This window comes from Phalangium opilio, unplaced genomic scaffold, assembly GCF_054372755.1.
Source record: "Phalangium opilio isolate 3A_F unplaced genomic scaffold, DU_Popi_V2 ptg000002l_1, whole genome shotgun sequence".
Classification (NCBI taxonomy): domain Eukaryota; kingdom Metazoa; phylum Arthropoda; class Arachnida; order Opiliones; family Phalangiidae; genus Phalangium; species Phalangium opilio.
In genome coordinates, this window is record NW_028324144.1 from 9189703 (window position 1) to 9208591 (window position 18889).

Consider the following 18889-nt stretch of genomic DNA (forward strand, 5'->3'; position numbering starts at 1 on the left):
TTATTGCCGAGTTATTATACGAGGTCGAAATGGGATTGACGAGAGAAACGGAATTTGTCCGATTTTTCCTTGACCCACGTGACTCAATGTGGCCAGTTGATTACTCGTTTCCATTCTTCAATAAGTCCAAAGACCTATACTACATCGGTAAAGAAGCAGTCTTTGAAACGTTTATGGCAGCGCCGATAAACCCAAAGGTTTCTCAGGAATGTATGGATATCGTAAATGCAGGGTAAGTATAGCAATAATGTTTCAAGCTTGTAATAAAGATAAGACTCTAATGCCGATGGATTAGCAACGTTCATAATATATACACTAAGAAAAAACGCAAATGTTACACAACGCCTTGAACAACTGCCTCGACGTATTGAGAGTGCAAAATATAGTAACCACTATCCGTAATGATGCATTTTTCATCTACAACGATTTTTTTCTAAAATGACCTTGAATTACACCTCAGACTCTTATAGGCTAAAGGGGGCTAAAATCTGGCTCGCCTGCCGCTCATCTTATTCGCCTGAATTCTAGCACTAGTGGTGTTACCTCTTTTATACCCCAGAGGGTCATAAATATTATTTTCGTGAATCGCGTGCCTCCTGCCTCGCTTTCACATATTTCTACTTTCCTTTGGCAACATTTAAACTATTAATAACTTCTCCTCTACCCTTTTAGAATGTACCGTATGATCGAAATGGAGCCTTATCAATTCCTCCACGTTAATGAAAAATTGAAATTCATGCCCTATATATGGCAACCAACTGAACAAGATAACTGTGTCTTTACCTTGCGCGAAGCTTACGTGGTTTTTGTCATTTACCTCAGAGGAATTACTCTTAGTTTGGTTATATTCATTTTCGAGTTGGCTGTGAAAATGGCTTTAATGAGATTAAATTAGATTAAATTATATCGAACTTACAACGGCATCAAAATACTCGAAGGTGGAAAATCAAATTCAATGAAGCTTTAAACTTTGGGAATTTTCGCTGTAATCTCGTGAAAAACATTGACTAGTGTCCACTCTCTATCCATGTCGAGTCTTTGTATCTTTGCGTCACGTGGTGCCTGTGACGTATTTCAAATAGTTTTTACTGTGCCTTCTTTACAGTCAATTTAGTTTATAAATACACAGCAGAACATATGTCATATTTAAAGGAAGTTAACTATATAAATTGTGTTTCCGATTATTAATAGTAATTGCGTATTGAGTGATTTAGGTTAAAATTCATGTTCAATTATTCACTCTGTCGCTCACGACTTTTGCTTTCGAATTTCCCTCATCAAGATGCATTCATGTATCTAAGTATGATCAGGAATATATACAGATAAAAGTTAATTAATCTATGGTGGGCCAGGCTTGAGTGCTATCCGTCATGCCTCAAAACTCGGACGCTTATCATTGGTTTAGAATTTTCGCGAGAAAAACTTGTCATACCTAATAATTAGTCTAGCTCTTCCCACAAAATCCGCCAAGATACGTTGAGAAAATGGCTGCACAATGATTCCTAATAGCTGTATGCATTACGGGTATAATAAGTAGTTTCGACTAAAGTGCTACTAGTAAATATATTTACTAGAGCATGAGGAGAAAGTAATTAAACGTTCCGAAACTATAGAAAAAGTACAATTAAATCTAGGTATATAATTTGAGAATAATAATGCGTGTCCGCAATGGACTGTAATCACGGTTCTTCATATGCAATTTACGTATTCCAAAACTAGGGAGGCTGGTCTATAAACAATGGCCCAACCCTTTTGCATTATGATAAGTTATACAAAGAAAGGGTTTAAAAGGTTTTCATAGCAGAAAAGAAACCCAACCCTTCGTTGCCCTTTTCGCACTCGTCTATAAATTCAATAATATTTCGTCTGACGTTACTAAAGTATAACCAGAAGGTAATAAGAGAGAAGGGAGACATTAGAGCCTGCTATGGTAACGGGAGTCCGACCAACCTCAAGAAAACCGCAAAAACTTTGCGCAAGTACACAGCTTTTAACCAATTTACTGCAAATATAGTTCTTTAAGTTCTCCGCGGTATCAGCCTCAGGCGGCCTATTTGTCTGCTAGATTTTCATTCCCCAAAGGCTTAGGGCTGTCGATGTTTCGTTCTTGTGTAATTATAACCTCAAGAATGTATTTTATTGAAAATAATTTTTATTTTTTAATATTAATTCAGAATAATTAGTTTCCATCTATTTATTACCTTCAAATTATCTGATTTTGGTATGTTCTCAATTCCCGTGCATCTAAATTAATTGCACAGCTTGATTTCGTTTATCAACATTTTTATCTCCTTCAATGTAAAGTTGTAAACAAAACTACTTTTTATACGTCAACCGAGACGTCACCTTCTTAACTGACGTCACAGCTACGACAGAAGTTAGATAGCCAATCAGTGAAGGGTAGTTGATTTGAGGTTAGTAAGACTGTTGTTACGAGTGTAAAGCATTATGGAGATATAAAGTGTGTCCCTTCTCTCTTATTCCCTTCTGGTATAACTCAATCTGTGATTATGGGTTTATTTTATGTTTATTGATAGGACTAAATATTTTTTTAAAAAAGCAACATCATTCCATATCTACCTAATTTTTTGATGGAAAATTGTTATTGTCGCATTCAGATAGCAATAGAGATCTAAGATTACTGACAAAAATTACTCGGCCATACCGGTGGAGGAAAGCTGAAACCCACCAATAAGGCTGACTTAGGAGGGTATGACGTACCACTCACCCAAAATCACAGCTCTCTTTTTTCCTACTTCAAAATTTCATATATTAGATCACAACTTATATTTAAAAATACGTACGTGAAATTAATGTGCACCTTTAAAGTTTACCAGGTCAAGGAGGGAGAGGAAAGCAATAACCCCGCTTCCTTCCCCCAGTAACAGAAAACAAAACTTGATGTACATTAAGATTATTTTTAAAGTTGTGCAAGTTTTGATAGTCAAAGTTTCGCAGTTGAAGAGAAGTAAATAAACTAGTCGTAAGAAACACGGCTAAACACTTTCGTCTCTTGCATATCTATTTCTCAAGACGACATATATAAAATATACCCTTTTCAAAAGGGGGGGGCGGAGTATTGTCTGCTTGATATAGGGTCAAGAAGGAACATCCAGAATTTGGATTACAAAACGCTAGATGGAGCTTCAAAGTACCAGTTAAACAAAGCTCTTTTGTTCGAAGCCACACGATCTAACGTCTTTAGATCCATCTAGCGGATATTTCGTCTTATGAAAACGATACGGGCATACACTATATTATATTTTACCCTCAACTTTTGAAAATGGTATATTTAAAGTCTAATTTTATGTGCATGAAAATCGCCGTTACGCTTAAGGAATTTTGCCAAAGTTTCTTACTCCTTGTATATTTACTGTTGACGTGCATAATACCAGGAAATAGCGTTACACTACACTACACGAGCTTTGAAAGTCATTAAATGTATTTCTGGAAATTACGGTCAGCTTCTGCGTTGAACTTTGCACATTTAAGGGCGATTTCGCGTTTGCCTACCATTTTCAAAGAAGGGTCTCGAACCAAACGAACTCAAAATTTTCGTGAATTCGACCGAGTTTGAATGTCGTTAAATATATTCTCGAGTTTGAAATCCATAGTTCAGATTCAATGACGTAAAGCGAAAAAACCACGCTGTTATTACTTGTTAGTAAGTTTGCGCTGTTGGTACGTCTCGTGCGACACATCCTAATGTTATATATAAGCAGAAGTATGTAATACCAGAAGGGGGGTAATACTTATCTCCGAGAGAAGTGCACCACAAAGCTGAGTAATAGTATAACATGATTTTTCCCAACATCATTTCACATTTGGAGCAAGGTTACTAAACCGAATCACATAAAACTCGCTTAACAATTTGCCAAGGCGTGCTTGTGGATTTTTGTCCTACGTCAAGACAATCAAGGTTTGTAGGTTGATTGCTGAGGATTTGACTTCACCCCCAAGGTGCGAGTCCCATCAGAAGTTTGATGAGGAGGAGAGCAAACAAAAAAGGGTGAGCCTGGGAAGAATCATGTTGCATATCTATTAATAGGATACAGTATTATCCTTCTTCTATTATCACCTAAAGTTATAGTCCCGCTAAATTCTTCATAAACTTTCGAGTGTAGAAATAAGCGTGTTCTAGTTTTGTCGTAAAAGATTGGACACGAGATTTGTTTTATCAGTCGAAAATTGAGAAATGGCAGAAAATAAATTTGAATTTCTTGGCAATGATCGTTATTTTAAATACAGGTACAATTTCAATTTATAAAGTTGAAATTTTACTCATTGATTTTAAAAATTCCTCAATTATCAAAGGTACGCCAATGAAACTCCCATAAACTATGCGACAATTACGGTAAGCTCGCAGATCGAAATCTTTTTATTGAAGCAAAATGGTAAATATACTTCAAATTCTTACCAGGAAACGTGGGGGTTAGCGAACATGGTGTTGGGGTACAGAAGCACGGCGGATTACTTAAAACGATCCTATAACATAAAGTAATATTTATTATTTGTTGTATTTTGAAGTAATTTAAATTATTCCACTCAAACAAACTCGATTTAAAAAGCAAAAGCTGAGGAATTTGAAAATACGATGTTAATTATTATTGTGAAGTCTTTATGAAGTTGAATAGTACTTTAAAGTTTCTCCCTCTTTCTTTACCTCTCCGAGTGACGTATGTCACGGAGAGGTTTTAATTTCGACGTGTCTGTCTGTCTGTCTGATGAGGACCGCGTTCGCATTTTACAAATTGGAGTAAACGCGTTCTCAAATTCCGGACCGCATTCACAGTTCCCGGAAATCTGTAAAATTTTACTCCACTTAAACTGGCTAATAGCACCATCTTATTGGCTTTGTGTGTCCCGACTGACTTCTAAACTCAACCATATTCTCGGACACCAGTTTGTATTTACTATCTTCTAAACACCACCATACTTTTGATCCTTTTCCATACCACATGGACACCAGTCTGTACTTACTAGCTTCTAAACAACCATTTTTGGTTTATCTCCATCCCACTTGGAAACACGCCTGTTTACTGGCTTCTAAACACAACCATTCTCTGGTTTTTGTCCATCCCACATTGCATACCCTTATTGGGTGAAAATTTCGTCTGCTTTACTGTAAATTCTGTATGCTTTGAATAATTCATTAATTTTAATTTCTGCAATTGTTTATCAATATAGAGCGATCTAAATATACATAATAAAGTTTGTAGGTAGTCTCCATCTTGACTCGGAGGGGTAATATTTTGGTTTTCCCAACCTGTTTAGCCAATAAATTCATTAACAAATGTTTCTGAAGTGACCCTAGTAGAAATGATTTGCCTCGTTTATATGTTAGGAATGAAATTTTAATTTAAAAATACACATTTCTGTAACTTAATTTTATTGCTGACTTCTAGGGTAATATTCGAAAGTCATAAGTTTGACTTTTTAGAAACTCTTAAAGTTTTTAATGAACCTAATTTAGCAAACGTAAGTGAATTTTCGACTAATATAGAAGTACAAAATACATTACTCTCTTACTGCATTTCACCCCGATTTAGAAAGTTCATTGTGTCATGCTTCCCATGCCGCTCTCATTTTTCGACGGCCGACAGGAATATTTCACTCCGTCTTCGCCCTTTGGAGCGACCAGAACTATTATCGTGTCCACCGCCCCGAAAAGGGTCGTGTCAACTTCGTTGTCCTTCCTAAATATGGATTTGCCAGTAAATTTCAGTGAGTTACAATCCACTATCCAATGATAAATTCGTTCTTAATTTCATTAGGTGGTAACTTTAATGACGGTAACCGTGGTCCTTCTTGCGGTTTTACTCGTCATTCACTCGCTAGTAATGGACAAATACAAACATTTATCCAAAACGAAAATTGTTAAGAAATTAGTCCGAGAAACGCTGGAAAATGTCTGGGCTAACGCGTCGCTCTTGTGTGCTGAACGTAAGGAAGACTGGTTTTGGCGTAAAAATAATTCTGATCGTGGTTGGGGGCATAACACCTTGACTGGTGGGCTCCCAAAAAGGTTTCAGCTCTATGAATTTTAGAATTGGAAAATGTTTTCTATAGCGATTTCCACCATTCTGCCCCATATTACTTGTCGTCTGCTAGCCTCGTCGTGGCTCATCGGAGTGACTTTCATTCTGTTTTTCTTGGGGTGTTTCTTGCGAACCGAGTTCACGACTGAGAGTTACGTTTGCATCGACACCCTCTCGGACTTGATCAAATCGGGAATTCCACCTGTTATGATCGAAGGCACTGGAACATTCGAATATCTGCAAGCTTTGGTGAATACCCACTTTAATATTAAGTCCTCTATTTACTTGATGTCATTGGTTCGTATTTAGGCTGCCAAGGATCCAGTTGTTCAGGAATGGCTAGACTCACTCGATATGGAAAACATTTTCAAAAGTATTGTGGATTATATAATGATTGACGGATACGTTCCGATAATTTCTGGGAAAGAAGCTCTGATCATATCAGACAGATACCTGACTTGGTTCTTGGGAGAAGTCTTGACCGCTGATGCTGAGACTAAAGAGCTCTTCGCGGACCAAGGAGGACTTTACTTTTCGCAGCAAGAAATTGGCTTCGAATTCTTACACATTGTTCACAATTCGTCTTGGATGAGAAGCAGTCCAATAGTACACGAGTTCGGACAACTGGGGTCAGTATGAATTTTGTCGTAAAGTGACAAGGACTGACCACTCTTTATTGCAGTCTGGGACCAATGTTCGAAACGCAAGTTTTCAACTATCTGGAGTTCGTCTACAATCACCCTATGGAATACGTCACTTGGAAGAGACCATTGAAAAGCTCTTCGAACTTGGACCTGAGTAGCGTCACCGCTCCTTTCTACTTGTTTTTTATTCTGATGTCAGTATCAGTAGCCGTTGTTATTACCGAGATTTGCTTCGACCAAGTTTCTAAACGTTGAAATTAGGCCATGGTCTTTAAATTGTTTTATCGTACCGTAAGTCAATCAAACAAATTGTCAATAGCGACATAATAATAATGTCAGCTATAGCTGTTTGTTTTCTCCAAGTCTGTATATATTTAGACTAATTAGTAATTAAGGATGTGATAGAACTTACAACTCTATATTTCCCTAACTATAATTATAAAGTTTCTTTGTGCTTTTCATTCCACTCTACATAACTAAAGAAAAATATTGTGGCACCGAAGAAACCAAGCTTTATTTTTGAAACCTATTGGTTGCCGACCCTGAACCTGCATTTAGACAGTCACAGCAAAAGTTAACCGAGAAATTTGGTAATTGGAATAAATCTATCTTCTCCTGTCTGGGAAAATGCCAAAAACCTGGTAGATGGTCCCACGAAGATTTGAATGAGTCGGACTGAATTAGAAATAAGCTGTTATTCATGCCTGCTTCATTTATATAAATAAATTCCGGTAATATTGCAATTTTTTCATCGGTGTTCCATGTATTTCCTTTGTATTTCGTTTATGTTATTGACGAATAAAATAGTATCTCAAGCTTTCTCACATGTGTTTGCACCAAATTGAAAGCCAAGTCATGGGTTAATTTGATAAGCTACATAATTTGCTAAAGATGAATGAGAGTTCCTAGGTGCTCGCATGGCGCAACGAATTAGATTATTAGTCTGGTTCATCCCTCAAAATCAGAATATGTACGTTGAGAAAATGGCCACACGATGATTCTAATTAGCTGTTTATATTCCATGTGCCAATAAACGTAAATATGATGAGTTACCCATTCATATTTCCCCCCCCCCCAAAATACGTTGAGGTTTTTTTTTGGCCTATTGAGGCAACTTGGTCTATAGATGCTCTATTATACTTGAAAATGACAAAAAACATCCATTGCTGTTGTGTGCTGTCAAAGATACCCCTCGAAAAACACTACTCTAATTGTTTTTTAGCATTCCAATAAATGCAGAAGCTAGCATGTCTCGTCTGTTGGTAATCGAGTTCACGAGGGGAAACGCTGTCCAATTTAACTCGGAGGGTTTAACGTTTAGTTGAGCGTCAATTTTATTTGGTCCTGTTTCTACATTTTCTAGTGGCTGTATAAAATTAATTGTGCCTATGAAAGCCGCACTCAAATCGCTCAACTCCCATCGAGTGAACCAACTCTGTGGCTTGACATTGTCTGTAACACTTCCATCGATTATAAAATTGCGTGAGTGCGACGCCGTTGATGCTAAAGATCTGCCACCTTAGAGTAATATAAAATAAAAAACAGCAACAATAAAACTAACTGTAAATTATCGAGTTTTACAGTTTCTAAAGACTACGTTAACATTCACATTTCTAACTTCAACTTTATCGAGCCGAAATTCCAAATTTATCGATACAGTAAGCTTCTCCATCTACATAATATATTTGTAGGTAATGGAATATTATTATAAATTACAATTTCGTTACATTTTGTGGCAATGCCATGTCGATATTAGCCTGAGCGTATAATTATTAGCATTCCGAAGTTACATTGTAAAAGTATAACTGAAACTACAGCGGCTACTAGCAAGAATTCATTGACGTTATTAAGTATATGGGCACACATGGCTTCAGCCTCTGGTTTAATCCTAGCACACATTGTAGCGAAAGTTCGTCTGCTAACACTGATGAAAAGTAAAGAGCGCCTTCCGGCGTTATTTATAATTCCGTATAAAATTTCTATCAAGGTTTTAGTGAGTAGCCCCTCGATGATTACGCATAATGCAGACGCAATCCTTAATTACCTTCCATTTTAAAATAGTCCATGAAAGTCAACAATGAACGAAAATTGTCATTAGTGAATCGTTCCTCGACGCCATGTAATTTTCCAAAACGCCAGCCCAGGTACGTACGTAGATAATACGAAAGCACCTGTTGCAGATAATATTCCTATTTTTCCACTTGTTCTTGAAAGTATAATATTGCTGGAGACCAATTAAGAAATCGATTAATCTATAGACGAAACCTTAACTCACAATGCACTATTGTCCTCTAAGATAGGTCTCATAGTACACTAAAAATAACATTATGAAAACAAGTATAAGGGTATCCTCATGCTCCGCTGCCATCAATATGTTACACCATACAATACTAACGAATTATAGATTTCCAACTAGGCCCAAAAGTCAGCCACGCGTGAGACGACTGTAAATAGAGGCGGAGACGATAGGTCACGTGGGGAGATTAACCACATCTTTCCGGAGAATCCTGAGAGGTGGGTTTAAAATTTTGCCCACGCGCAGAGAAAAAAGGGAATCCATCATACTTTTGTATTTATACATATCCATGGTTACACATTCTGACGTTGCTTATGAAAGAATTTGACCTTTAAATATAATGTACTTCACTTATGCCCCAGTGCTAAGCTCGTTGCATTCAACAGCAGTGGAAGATTGCAATAAAATTTGTGATGATAACAAAATATGACCTATAAAATTACAAAATATAATTTTAAATACTGAAAAATTTTAAAAACTACAAGAGAACTTTTATGCGAAAAACATTTTCAAAGACAACTTCGATCTGCACTGAATAGATAAGACCCAAGAAGCGATATCTAGTTTACTAGGTAGAAGGTAGAAGATGCCTAAATATTCGCGCGCCATAGTCCCAGCCCCCTTTCAAAATACAAGGGGGACGTAAAAGAAGGCCGGGCTATTCCGCCTCTCCTCAGTCGGAAAATACGTAATTTTCGTCATTCGCATCACGCTGACGTGAGTTTTCAACAACCAATAAGATGCTGGTTGTAATTTAGAGGCGAAGATTAACTCCGAACCTACGTTTGGACTGGAGATAAAGCTAGAAATGTGGCGAATTTATACCTTCTCCCTAATAAACTAGATATTGTACGCTAAATTTCAAAGGAACTAAGAACAACTTAGAATTTGTAATATTTGCCCCACTTTAGTGTTAATCGTCTTACTTACGATACGGCCCTATTTTAGGATTGTGTTTTTGAAATTCAGCTTATTTTAACATAAAATTGATCGTAATATGGTTTTAGCTTATACTGGCACTAATCCAAATAGACCTGTATTCGAAAAATATGAAATTGCTTAATTGCTCTGGGAACAACGTCAGCTGCGAATTTGACAGACCCGTTATTTTCGCATATGTATTCACGCAAATCCAAGTATTTTTATATAGTATGTATTATCTTGGCGCCAAGTAAGTACTTTAAGAAATTGCTTATCGTAATTATTTGATTTTCAATTGGTTCTTTTGTACATAGGCCTATATGTGTTGGCAACCGAAAAACAACGCAGAACCGTAATTATTGCTTTTGGAAATTACTTACACATAGTGGTTATAAAATGCACTTGTAGTAAAATCAATGTTCAAAAATGTATGGTGTTTATAAAAATACAAATACCAATCTATTAAAGTTGCCGGTTTATTTAAAATCAGAAATGCCTCTACTTTTAAAGAAGCAAGAATGAACATAACGCCTTCCCGGTGAGCAAGTAAGTGTAAAATTGAAGCACCATTTTAGGTTTGAACAATATAAATTCTGATTCTACATAATTTTATTTACAGCAAATAGGGTAAATAATATATTTATTTTAAAGGTTAAATATCTCCTTATTAGTGAACCTAACCACGCTGCTCTTTACTTGATTTTAATTCTTACTCTTCGACATTTATAAAATCCGCCATGGTATAAAAACATGCCATAATTTATTTATCAAAATGGATTATAATCTAGTTTATATATTATATAATTTTTTAATTAGGAAGTTACGCGACTTATTACCTGTTAATGCTAAGTCTGGTTGTCGACTTTCAGCCATCGAGTTACAAAGTGATTTATATAATTGTTAGATTTTAATTAAAACAATATAAATTCCGAGGCTGGTGAAAGTGGAGAAGGGGAGATAAAAGCAGGGCCGGAAATAAGGAAAATTTCTTAAAGGACATGTGTCCAGTGACCTTCCGTTTGACTGGAAATTTTATAGGACATTGTCCGCTGGGGTGTGCGAAAATAGTGTCGCATCTTCATAGTCAAGCTATGAAAACTAAGGAAAATTTATTGGTCAAAATGTCCAATGAGCCCCTTAGTTTTTTAAAAAATTATGGGACATTTTAAAATTTTATTAGACAATGTCCAGTGTCCTGTGCTTATTTTCCGGCCCTGGATAAAAGATGCCCCATCTCTATAATACAACCTTTACAAAAATGGTTGACGCAGAATCGTCTGCTTGATATTGGGTTTAAGACGGACATAAAGTATATGGACATCAAAGACGTTAGATAAGGCTTCAAAGTCCTTTTGTGTCAAGCCATGTCTAACGTCTTTGGATCCTACTTAAGAAAACTAGTTGGTGAAAAACCGGAGTCTTTTTTACCCCCGACTTTCGAAAAGGGTCTATTTTCTCACCTTAATTTAAAGCAAAGCGCATATCACTTGGTTCCCCTACAAGTGGACATTCCTTATGAACTACAGTTTTGACTTGGCGAAGCCTAGTGGGTGGGATTTATAAGTGCTGCCGCCCACAAATACCCCCTGACTTCGCCAAGCCAAAACTGGAGTTAGTAGGGAAAGTCAACTTCCTGTATTATATCAAATTCTAGATCATTGTAAAATTTGGATTTTTGCGCATCATGAAGGTTCCTGATAATTATTCAACATATGCAAACATAGCGATTAATGTGGTAATAATAAATAATGATTAAAAGCAAAACCTTTTAATGACGAATTACGAGATATCATTTCAATTTTTCAAATCACTCGCAGAATATTTACGATGCTGCACCGGAGTATAGATTGTGGGTTGAGAGAATTCTTCCCTTATTTATAGGCTGTAACACAAGGTAAATACAGGGTGTTTGTGAAAGGTCCATCAATAATGAAAGGGCGTATTTATTGGGCCATTTTGAGTCGAAAATGTTCTATGACATTTTTTCCGTCCGAGCCACTGTTTTCAAGGTATGATTGGAGTAATTTACGGATGACCCCTTAAATTCAATTAAGAAATTGAAAGACAGCGCTAATTTAATGAAGGGGTCAACCCTAAAATATTCAAATCAAAACTCGAAAACCGTGGCTCGGACGGCAAAATGTCATAGAACATTTTCGACTCAAAATGGCCCAATAAATACGCCCTTTCATTATTGATAGACTTTTCACAAACACCCTGTATATTATATTTAATTATTATTCGAGACGGTTTTATAATCCAAAGTTCCAATACCTGTAATCAGGAGTTAAATATATAGTAGTTACAAAGAGCAATGCTTTATACTGCATGTGACTCACGCTGGCGATGAAAATTTTCCAAAACCTCCGTGATTTAGCTACACATGGGTTGAAATTCCCCCCCCCCCCTTCTAAAGTTGAGAGATCATGAGATTTGAGAAGCGAAGATTTTTTTACCGATATTGAAGTCACCATAGCTTTATCCCCTTGAAATTCTAATTTGAAAAAAATTATTAGTCTCTGCACGCATCTATTTTTACCACAATGAATTATCCACCTGACCACTTGCTTTCTCACTAAACTGATGACGCCCCTTTAGCTAGTGGAACTTTTATTTATATCATTTTCATCAGACAAAAAAGAAAATATTGTGCATAAGAATATAAAAATTCATCGCCCACGCCAAGCTGGGAGAGGCTTCTGATGTCAACTTAAGTGGGGGTTAATAAGCTTCTGTTACAAGCCAAAGAAAAATCTTAAACGTAAACTGTTCATCAAATAGTGTTTCTCTCTCTTTTTTCTTTATAGTGTTGCATTGCATTACGAAGCCGAAACAGGTCACTCGTGGGCAGAATGGTTAAATCAACTAGGAGAAGTGGTATATTCCTTAGAAAACTGAGCTAATGTTTAAGATAAGAGGGCCGTTTCAGAGCCCTTTGAACGTTTGTGTCTCTTACCTCTGAACAGATACAGGGTGGAAGAGATTACACCATGGATATGTAAAATACTAACGTACCCGTCGTAGTTAAACATATCTATGATTAGACTAATACTTATTTTCTCCTAAAAAGTTTTAAATGGTTATAATTTGCAGGGTTACGATATGTTTGTTTATGGTACCGCTGTAACTGAGGAGAAGTTACGTGACACAAGATTTACAAGCTTTTTCTACGTCGAGAAAATAACCCTTCTAAGCACTAATCCAAAACCAATTGATGTTACGTTAAATGGCAAACTTTTTTCAATCGATTCTGGTGTAAGTTTATGTTCAGATTTGGTTCGTTACATCTTGAACGAGACACGAATGGAATGCAAACCATTGATTATTTAAGGTTTAATTGAACGGTTCATGTATACTCCGTTCATTTGTCACATGACGATGTGCAACTGCGCGGCTTTCCCTTTATTGAACACTTATTGCAGTTTTGCCTTATGGGTGTGCATTTTGTTGCGTTTCTGTATCTGATGGTCTCAGTTCTTTTGGCAATTGAAAAGTATATACATTTGGTACAAGATGAAAGACGTAGAAAGTTAACATATCAAGCTAGAAGAAGAAAGCGTTCCAACAACTTTAGATATTTAATTTCGAGCATGCTATGGAAACATTTTCCTAACTTTTTTCTGCAAGGTGATTTTCCCCCGTTGATATTGTTGAATTAAAGTTAACGTAGTTTACAAAAGTTTCTCGTTGGCTAACTAATAATTTCATTCATTATTCAGAAAGTTCTCTGCGAATGGGAAGAAATCTGAGCAGATTCATTTATGCCTTATGGCTGATCTCCGTTTTTTTCGTATCACTGGCTTTTCTGAGCGAAATGCAATCGGACTCTCCTACGTTATGGGACACCATCGACAGCCTCGAAGATGTCGTAGCTAAAAAAGACTTGATACCCATTATCAGAGAAGGGCATTATTCTACTGAATATCTTAAAGTATTGTTGTTTATTCCGCACGACAGTTGTTAACTTGCAACCAGCACACTAAATCCTCGAAATTTGTCAAAACGTTTTGCGACCCTTTTGATTACAACTACAATATAGATGAAATGACATTTCCATTCTTCACTGAAACTGAAAAGATGTATTTTGGGAAAACAGCTGTGCTTGAAACATTTATGGCCATCCCAATTAGTCACAGAGTTTCAAGCAACTGTGCTGAAATATTAAATTCTGGGTAAGTGTCTTAGTGCAATCTTCCGAAACAGGCTTGCGCTGTAATAGGTTAGAGACTAATTATATCGGAAATGAACGTTAGACTTATAACTTGCCCAGTTTTGAAAATTTTCAAAATGTATATAAAATCAACTCGAGCCAGTTCAGTTGAGTGGAAATTGCAAAAGAAAATAGGTTCGGAGATATGGGCTCCCAAACACAGAACCCTTCAAACGGGGAAATAGTCACGTGCAGTAAGACAGTTAATTTTGATTAGACGTACAATTTCAATATCTTTCAATCTAGCTGAAATGAGTCAAATGACTTGGAATCAGCTTCACTTTATCCCATATCCCCGTTACTAAATGTTGTAGTTGCCATGTTCTTTGAAATTCTCTACTCATTTTCATGCATAAGAAACAAGACGGCGCAAGGGCTCGTAATAGTAGCCACATCGTACGAGTGAATAGCCCCTCTATACTCTACCCAAATGAGTGGATAACTCCTCTATACCTTACCCTAATGAGTACAATGCTGAAATCCGACCCCAAGGATACAAGTTCAGAAGTATCCGACCCCAAAGATACAAGTTCAGAAGTACCCGGCCCCAAAGATACAAGTTCAGAAGTACCCGACCCCAAAGATACAAGTTCAGAAGTACCCGACCCCAAAGATACAAGTTCAGAAGTATCCGACCCCAAAGATACAAGTTCATTATAGTGATTATCCATTTTAGTGATTATCCCCTCGAATTACCTTTAGCAATGCTAAAATGATCAAACGCATTACGCTCATTTAACACTATAGCCAAAACGTTCCAGTCAATCATAACCTAGATGGCGATAGCTACCAAACGAGAACGAAACGGGGAAATTCGTTATCTATTTAATTAGCACATAAATAAAAAGGAAATAAATATAACTTAATGGTTATTTTAAGAATGAAATTCGCAACTTTCAACTTAATGAAGTTTGGTGGGTTATTTAAGACTTCCTCGATCGTGGTCACTTATAAGTGCACGTTGTAGATACAAGTTCAGAAGTATCCGATCCCAGAGATACAAATTCAGAAGTATCCGACCCCAAAGATACAAGTTCAGAAGTATCCGACCCCAATGATACAAGTTCAGAAGTATCCGACCCCAAAGATACAAGTTCAGAAGTATCCGACCCCAAAGATACAAGTTCAGAAGTATCCGACCCCAAAGATACAAATTCAGAAGTATCCGACCCCAAAGATACAAGTTCAGAAGTATCCAACCCCAAAGATACAAGTTCAGAAGTATCCGACCCCAAAGATACAAATTCAGAAATATCCGACCCCAAAGATACAAGTTCAGAAATATCCGACCCCAAAGATACAAATTCAGAAGTATCCGACCCCAAAGATACAAATTCCCCAAAGATACAAGTTCAGAAGTATCCAACCCCAAAGATACAAGTTCAGAAGTATCCAACCCCAAAGATACAAGTTCAGAAGTATCCGACCCCAAAGATAGAGATTCAGAAATATCCGACCCCAAAGATACAAGTTCAGAAGTATCCGACCCCAAAGATAGAGATTCAGAAACATCCGACCCCAAAGATACAAGTTCAGAAGTATCCGACCCCAAAGATACAAATTCAGAAATATCCGACCCCAAAGATACAAATTCAGAAGTATCCGACCCCAAAGATACAAGTTCAGAAGTATCCGACCCCAAAGATACAAGTTCAGAAGTATCCGACCCCAAAGATACAAATTCAGAAGTATCCGACCCCAAAGATACAAATTCCCCAAAGATACAAGTTCAGAAGTATCCAACCCCAAAGATACAAGTTCAGAAGTATCCGACCCCAAAGATTCAAATTCAGAAATATCCGACCCCAAAGATACAAGTTCAGAAGTATCCGACCCCAAAGATACAAATTCAGAAGTATCCGACCCCAAAGATACAAATTCAGAAGTATCCGACCCCAAAGATACAAGTTCATTTAAGAATTAAATTCGCCACTTTCATTTTAATTAATGATGTCTGGTGGAGTATACGACCCCAAAGATACGATAAGGCTAAAAACCCCAAACATACAAATTCATAAGTATCCGACCCCACAGATAAAAATTCAAAAGTATCCGACCCCACAGATTAAGAGGTACCCCACCCCACATCACCCCGACATTTTAGAGATAAAAATAAATAATAAAAAACTCGTGGTTTCTATCAAGTCTCTATAGCTCAGTGGTAGAATTTCTGTCTGCTGCGTGAGTGACCCGGGTTCGATTCCCGGCTGGGATCTGAAAAAATTTTAATTAAAATTAAATCTCTAACCGAGCCCAGTTACCCCTATGGGTGGGTTGTGGTAATATAAAGTTCCTTTTAAGCTAAAATCTGACGATAACGAAAGCGAAAACTCCGGCCACGACTACTACTAGTACTACTACGGCTCGGGTTTGCTAAGAGCCTCATCGTATATTACGATGTGGCTAAAAAACAAATATTTAATTTATGGGAGTCTTATCGGAAACAGCCAGTATATATTTTCGGAATTGAGAGTAGCTTTAGCTTCAAGAGATGAATGTTTTTGATAAGTTTTCATGCTGAAACTTAGGTACATCTCATTTAGTTAGTTTTTAACTGTTTTCTCCTTAAATTTTAAACAATTGATTGAAATCATAACTCACACTGTGAATTTTACATCTAGGTTGTATCGAATATTTGAAACGGCATCGTTTTTCCATGAGCAATCCATTAAACCTAAATTAAATTTCAACCGTTTCATATGGCAACCGTTTAAGGAAAAGGACGTAGTCTTTTATTTGAATGAAGCTCTTGTAATCTTTGTCATCTACTTAATTGGGAACTTGATATCCATAATTTTCATCGTGTGTGAAGTTATTGCGCAAATGTGATTTTAAAATAATTTAGTGAATTGGGTTGAAGTTCTTGGCATTGAGTAAGGAGGCGTTGTTTACTTTGCGAGATGGAAACCAATTTAGGGCGAAACTCTACTTAACGCCATTAAACAACAACATTTAAAATATACCATATCAATATGCACTAGTTAATTGCCTGCTACAACGAACTTTCTCGTGACGTCACACCCTTTGGCGACCATATTAGAAGTCGTCAACTCAGGCCATACATTTTAGCGATTTTAGACTACCAATATTGACGCCACGTCCCCGTAGCTCCTAACTCTCAGTGCCACTCTGTATAATCCAGCTGAGGTATCATTGTGGCCCATACCTCCCAAGTTAATTATTACGAGGATTTTGCGGACGGTCCATCGCACCTCATAACACCAAAAATAAATAGGGGAAAGTGTCGGACTCTCTCCTTCGTCTGTGACATGCATTTAGAGGGGTGAATACACTCCGCGAAATCTGTTTCATCCCCCTCGCCTATTCATCACGTACCTAAGATAATTTGTGATATTGCGCGTGAAGAAATAGCGCGGTTTTATTTTACATTAGCCGCTTTTGACTGAGGCTAACCGTGGCCACTGCGGTTTATCGCCACAATTTAATTTGACGATGTAGGCCTACATGATTGTATTAATTTAGTTTGCTAATATTTATCTTATTTACTAATATTAAAACGTTTTAGCTTATATAATGACAACCCAGGGCCTAAGTTTAAAGGAAATTCTAAAGGATTTTAACGATGTGTTTTTTATAATTAAATGATGATTTCAAGAACATCCGCGGCAATTTTAATTTAATTTCGGCGTGCTAACGTTTTAAACAAACTTTAACCTCGTTCAAACGCGATAATAACACTAAACAACAAAATAGAACGGAGCACGGAGGTCTCCTCCTTGAGATACGCCTATGCCAAATTCTCCCGTTTGGTGGCGAACGAGCGTTATTCTCGGGAAGAATGACATCATCAACTACAAATCTGATTGGCTGATACCATTTTAAACACCTCGGGTAAACTTCGGGTAATGGAAAATTTTACCCGCAGGTATCGGGTCCAATTTTCAATTACCCGTCGGGTCTTCGGGTCCTGAAAAATCCCAAAAATTAGCTTTCGGGTCCAATTCGGGTCTTAGTTTTTCCTTACAGTCCAATTAAAAGCTAGATTTCAAAGCTGAGCCATTATCCCATAGTGTAATTCACTAAACAATATTAATTAATAACTTATTACTAATTAAATTATTTAATTGTGAAGTGAAAGGCAGAAGTATTGAAAAATTCTTGGTAACGTCATGAACTGGATCCGTGGGGATTTTGTCAGACTCGGCGGGTATTGGCAAAGGCTTAAAATTGGGACTCGCGGGTACCCGTTCGGGTTCTAAAAAATATGTTTCGGGTATCGGGTCGGGTCGGGTCGGACCCGAAGACGGGTACCCGAGATTTTCGAGTACCCACACACCCCTGATTTTTTTAAAACTGGACATTGGGCCATCGACCCCCCCTGGTCTGGAATAAATAAACTGGTCCATGACCATTTATCAGGTAGCGTCGTCTGCTAAACTAAAGAAGTGGATAATCAAAATAGTTGAGATAATGTCTGTACAATTTTTAAACTGGTCATTTGCCCTGTGCCACCGCCTTATTTCCCACGCTGATGTAAAGGGTACCCGGGTTTTGATGCTCGTATAGTCGGCTTTCCCAATACTTGTATTGATATAAAAAAGGACGAGTATGTTAAGTGCTAAAGAATAAAAATGTTCTTCACAAACTTTGAGTCATTGCTGTTTAAGTTAATCATTATACCATAGTTTTCAGAACGATAGTTCTAGAGTAACAAACATGTCGATAAATTTAGTATTCTATAGCCAATGTTCGTAAAAGTAAAAAATTCAAGTTGTTTCCTATCGCATGGTTTAGGCAAACAGTATCCCAAACTTATACC

General features: G+C 37.1%; 1 protein-coding gene and 1 long non-coding RNA gene across 3 annotated transcripts; both read left to right on the forward strand.

Moving 5' to 3' along the window:
* Positions 1 to 2863: 2863 nt before the first annotated feature.
* On the forward strand, positions 2864 to 7626 carry LOC149718693 (uncharacterized). 2 transcript variants are annotated; one of them, XM_089853028.1, is made up of 9 exons: positions 2864 to 4248; positions 4315 to 4354; positions 4421 to 5478; positions 5550 to 5714; positions 5775 to 5943; positions 6070 to 6287; positions 6348 to 6411; positions 6484 to 6667; positions 6721 to 7626. In XM_089853028.1, the coding sequence occupies exons 4-9, from the start codon at positions 5565 to 5567 to the stop codon at positions 6935 to 6937; spliced, it is 1002 nt and encodes a 333-aa protein (XP_089709154.1). In that variant the 5' UTR covers positions 2864 to 4248; positions 4315 to 4354; positions 4421 to 5478; positions 5550 to 5564; the 3' UTR covers positions 6938 to 7626. The 2 variants fall into 2 exon arrangements, with proteins under 2 accessions (XP_089709154.1, XP_089708484.1); XM_089852358.1 differs by having other exon boundaries at positions 6348 to 6667.
* Positions 7627 to 12944: 5318 nt separating this feature from the next.
* Positions 12945 to 13845, forward strand: LOC149718694 (uncharacterized). Its single transcript, XR_016374985.1, has 3 exons — positions 12945 to 13154; positions 13231 to 13526; positions 13619 to 13845. It is a non-coding gene; the product is annotated as an uncharacterized LOC149718694 (long non-coding RNA).
* The last annotated feature ends 5044 nt before the right edge of the window (positions 13846 to 18889 follow it).

Bases quoted from the DNA above. Each gene is read 5' to 3' on its own strand.
- LOC149718693 (XM_089852358.1), top strand. From the start codon at position 5,565: ATGCTTCCCATGCCGCTCTCATTTTTCGACGGCCGACAGGAATATTTC. The intron at 5,944-6,069 runs GTAAGGAAGACT...TGTTTTCTATAG, and splicing joins GTCGCTCTTGTGTGCTGAAC to CGATTTCCACCATTCTGCCC. The intron at 6,668-6,720 runs GTCAGTATGAAT...TCTTTATTGCAG, and splicing joins CACGAGTTCGGACAACTGGG to TCTGGGACCAATGTTCGAAA.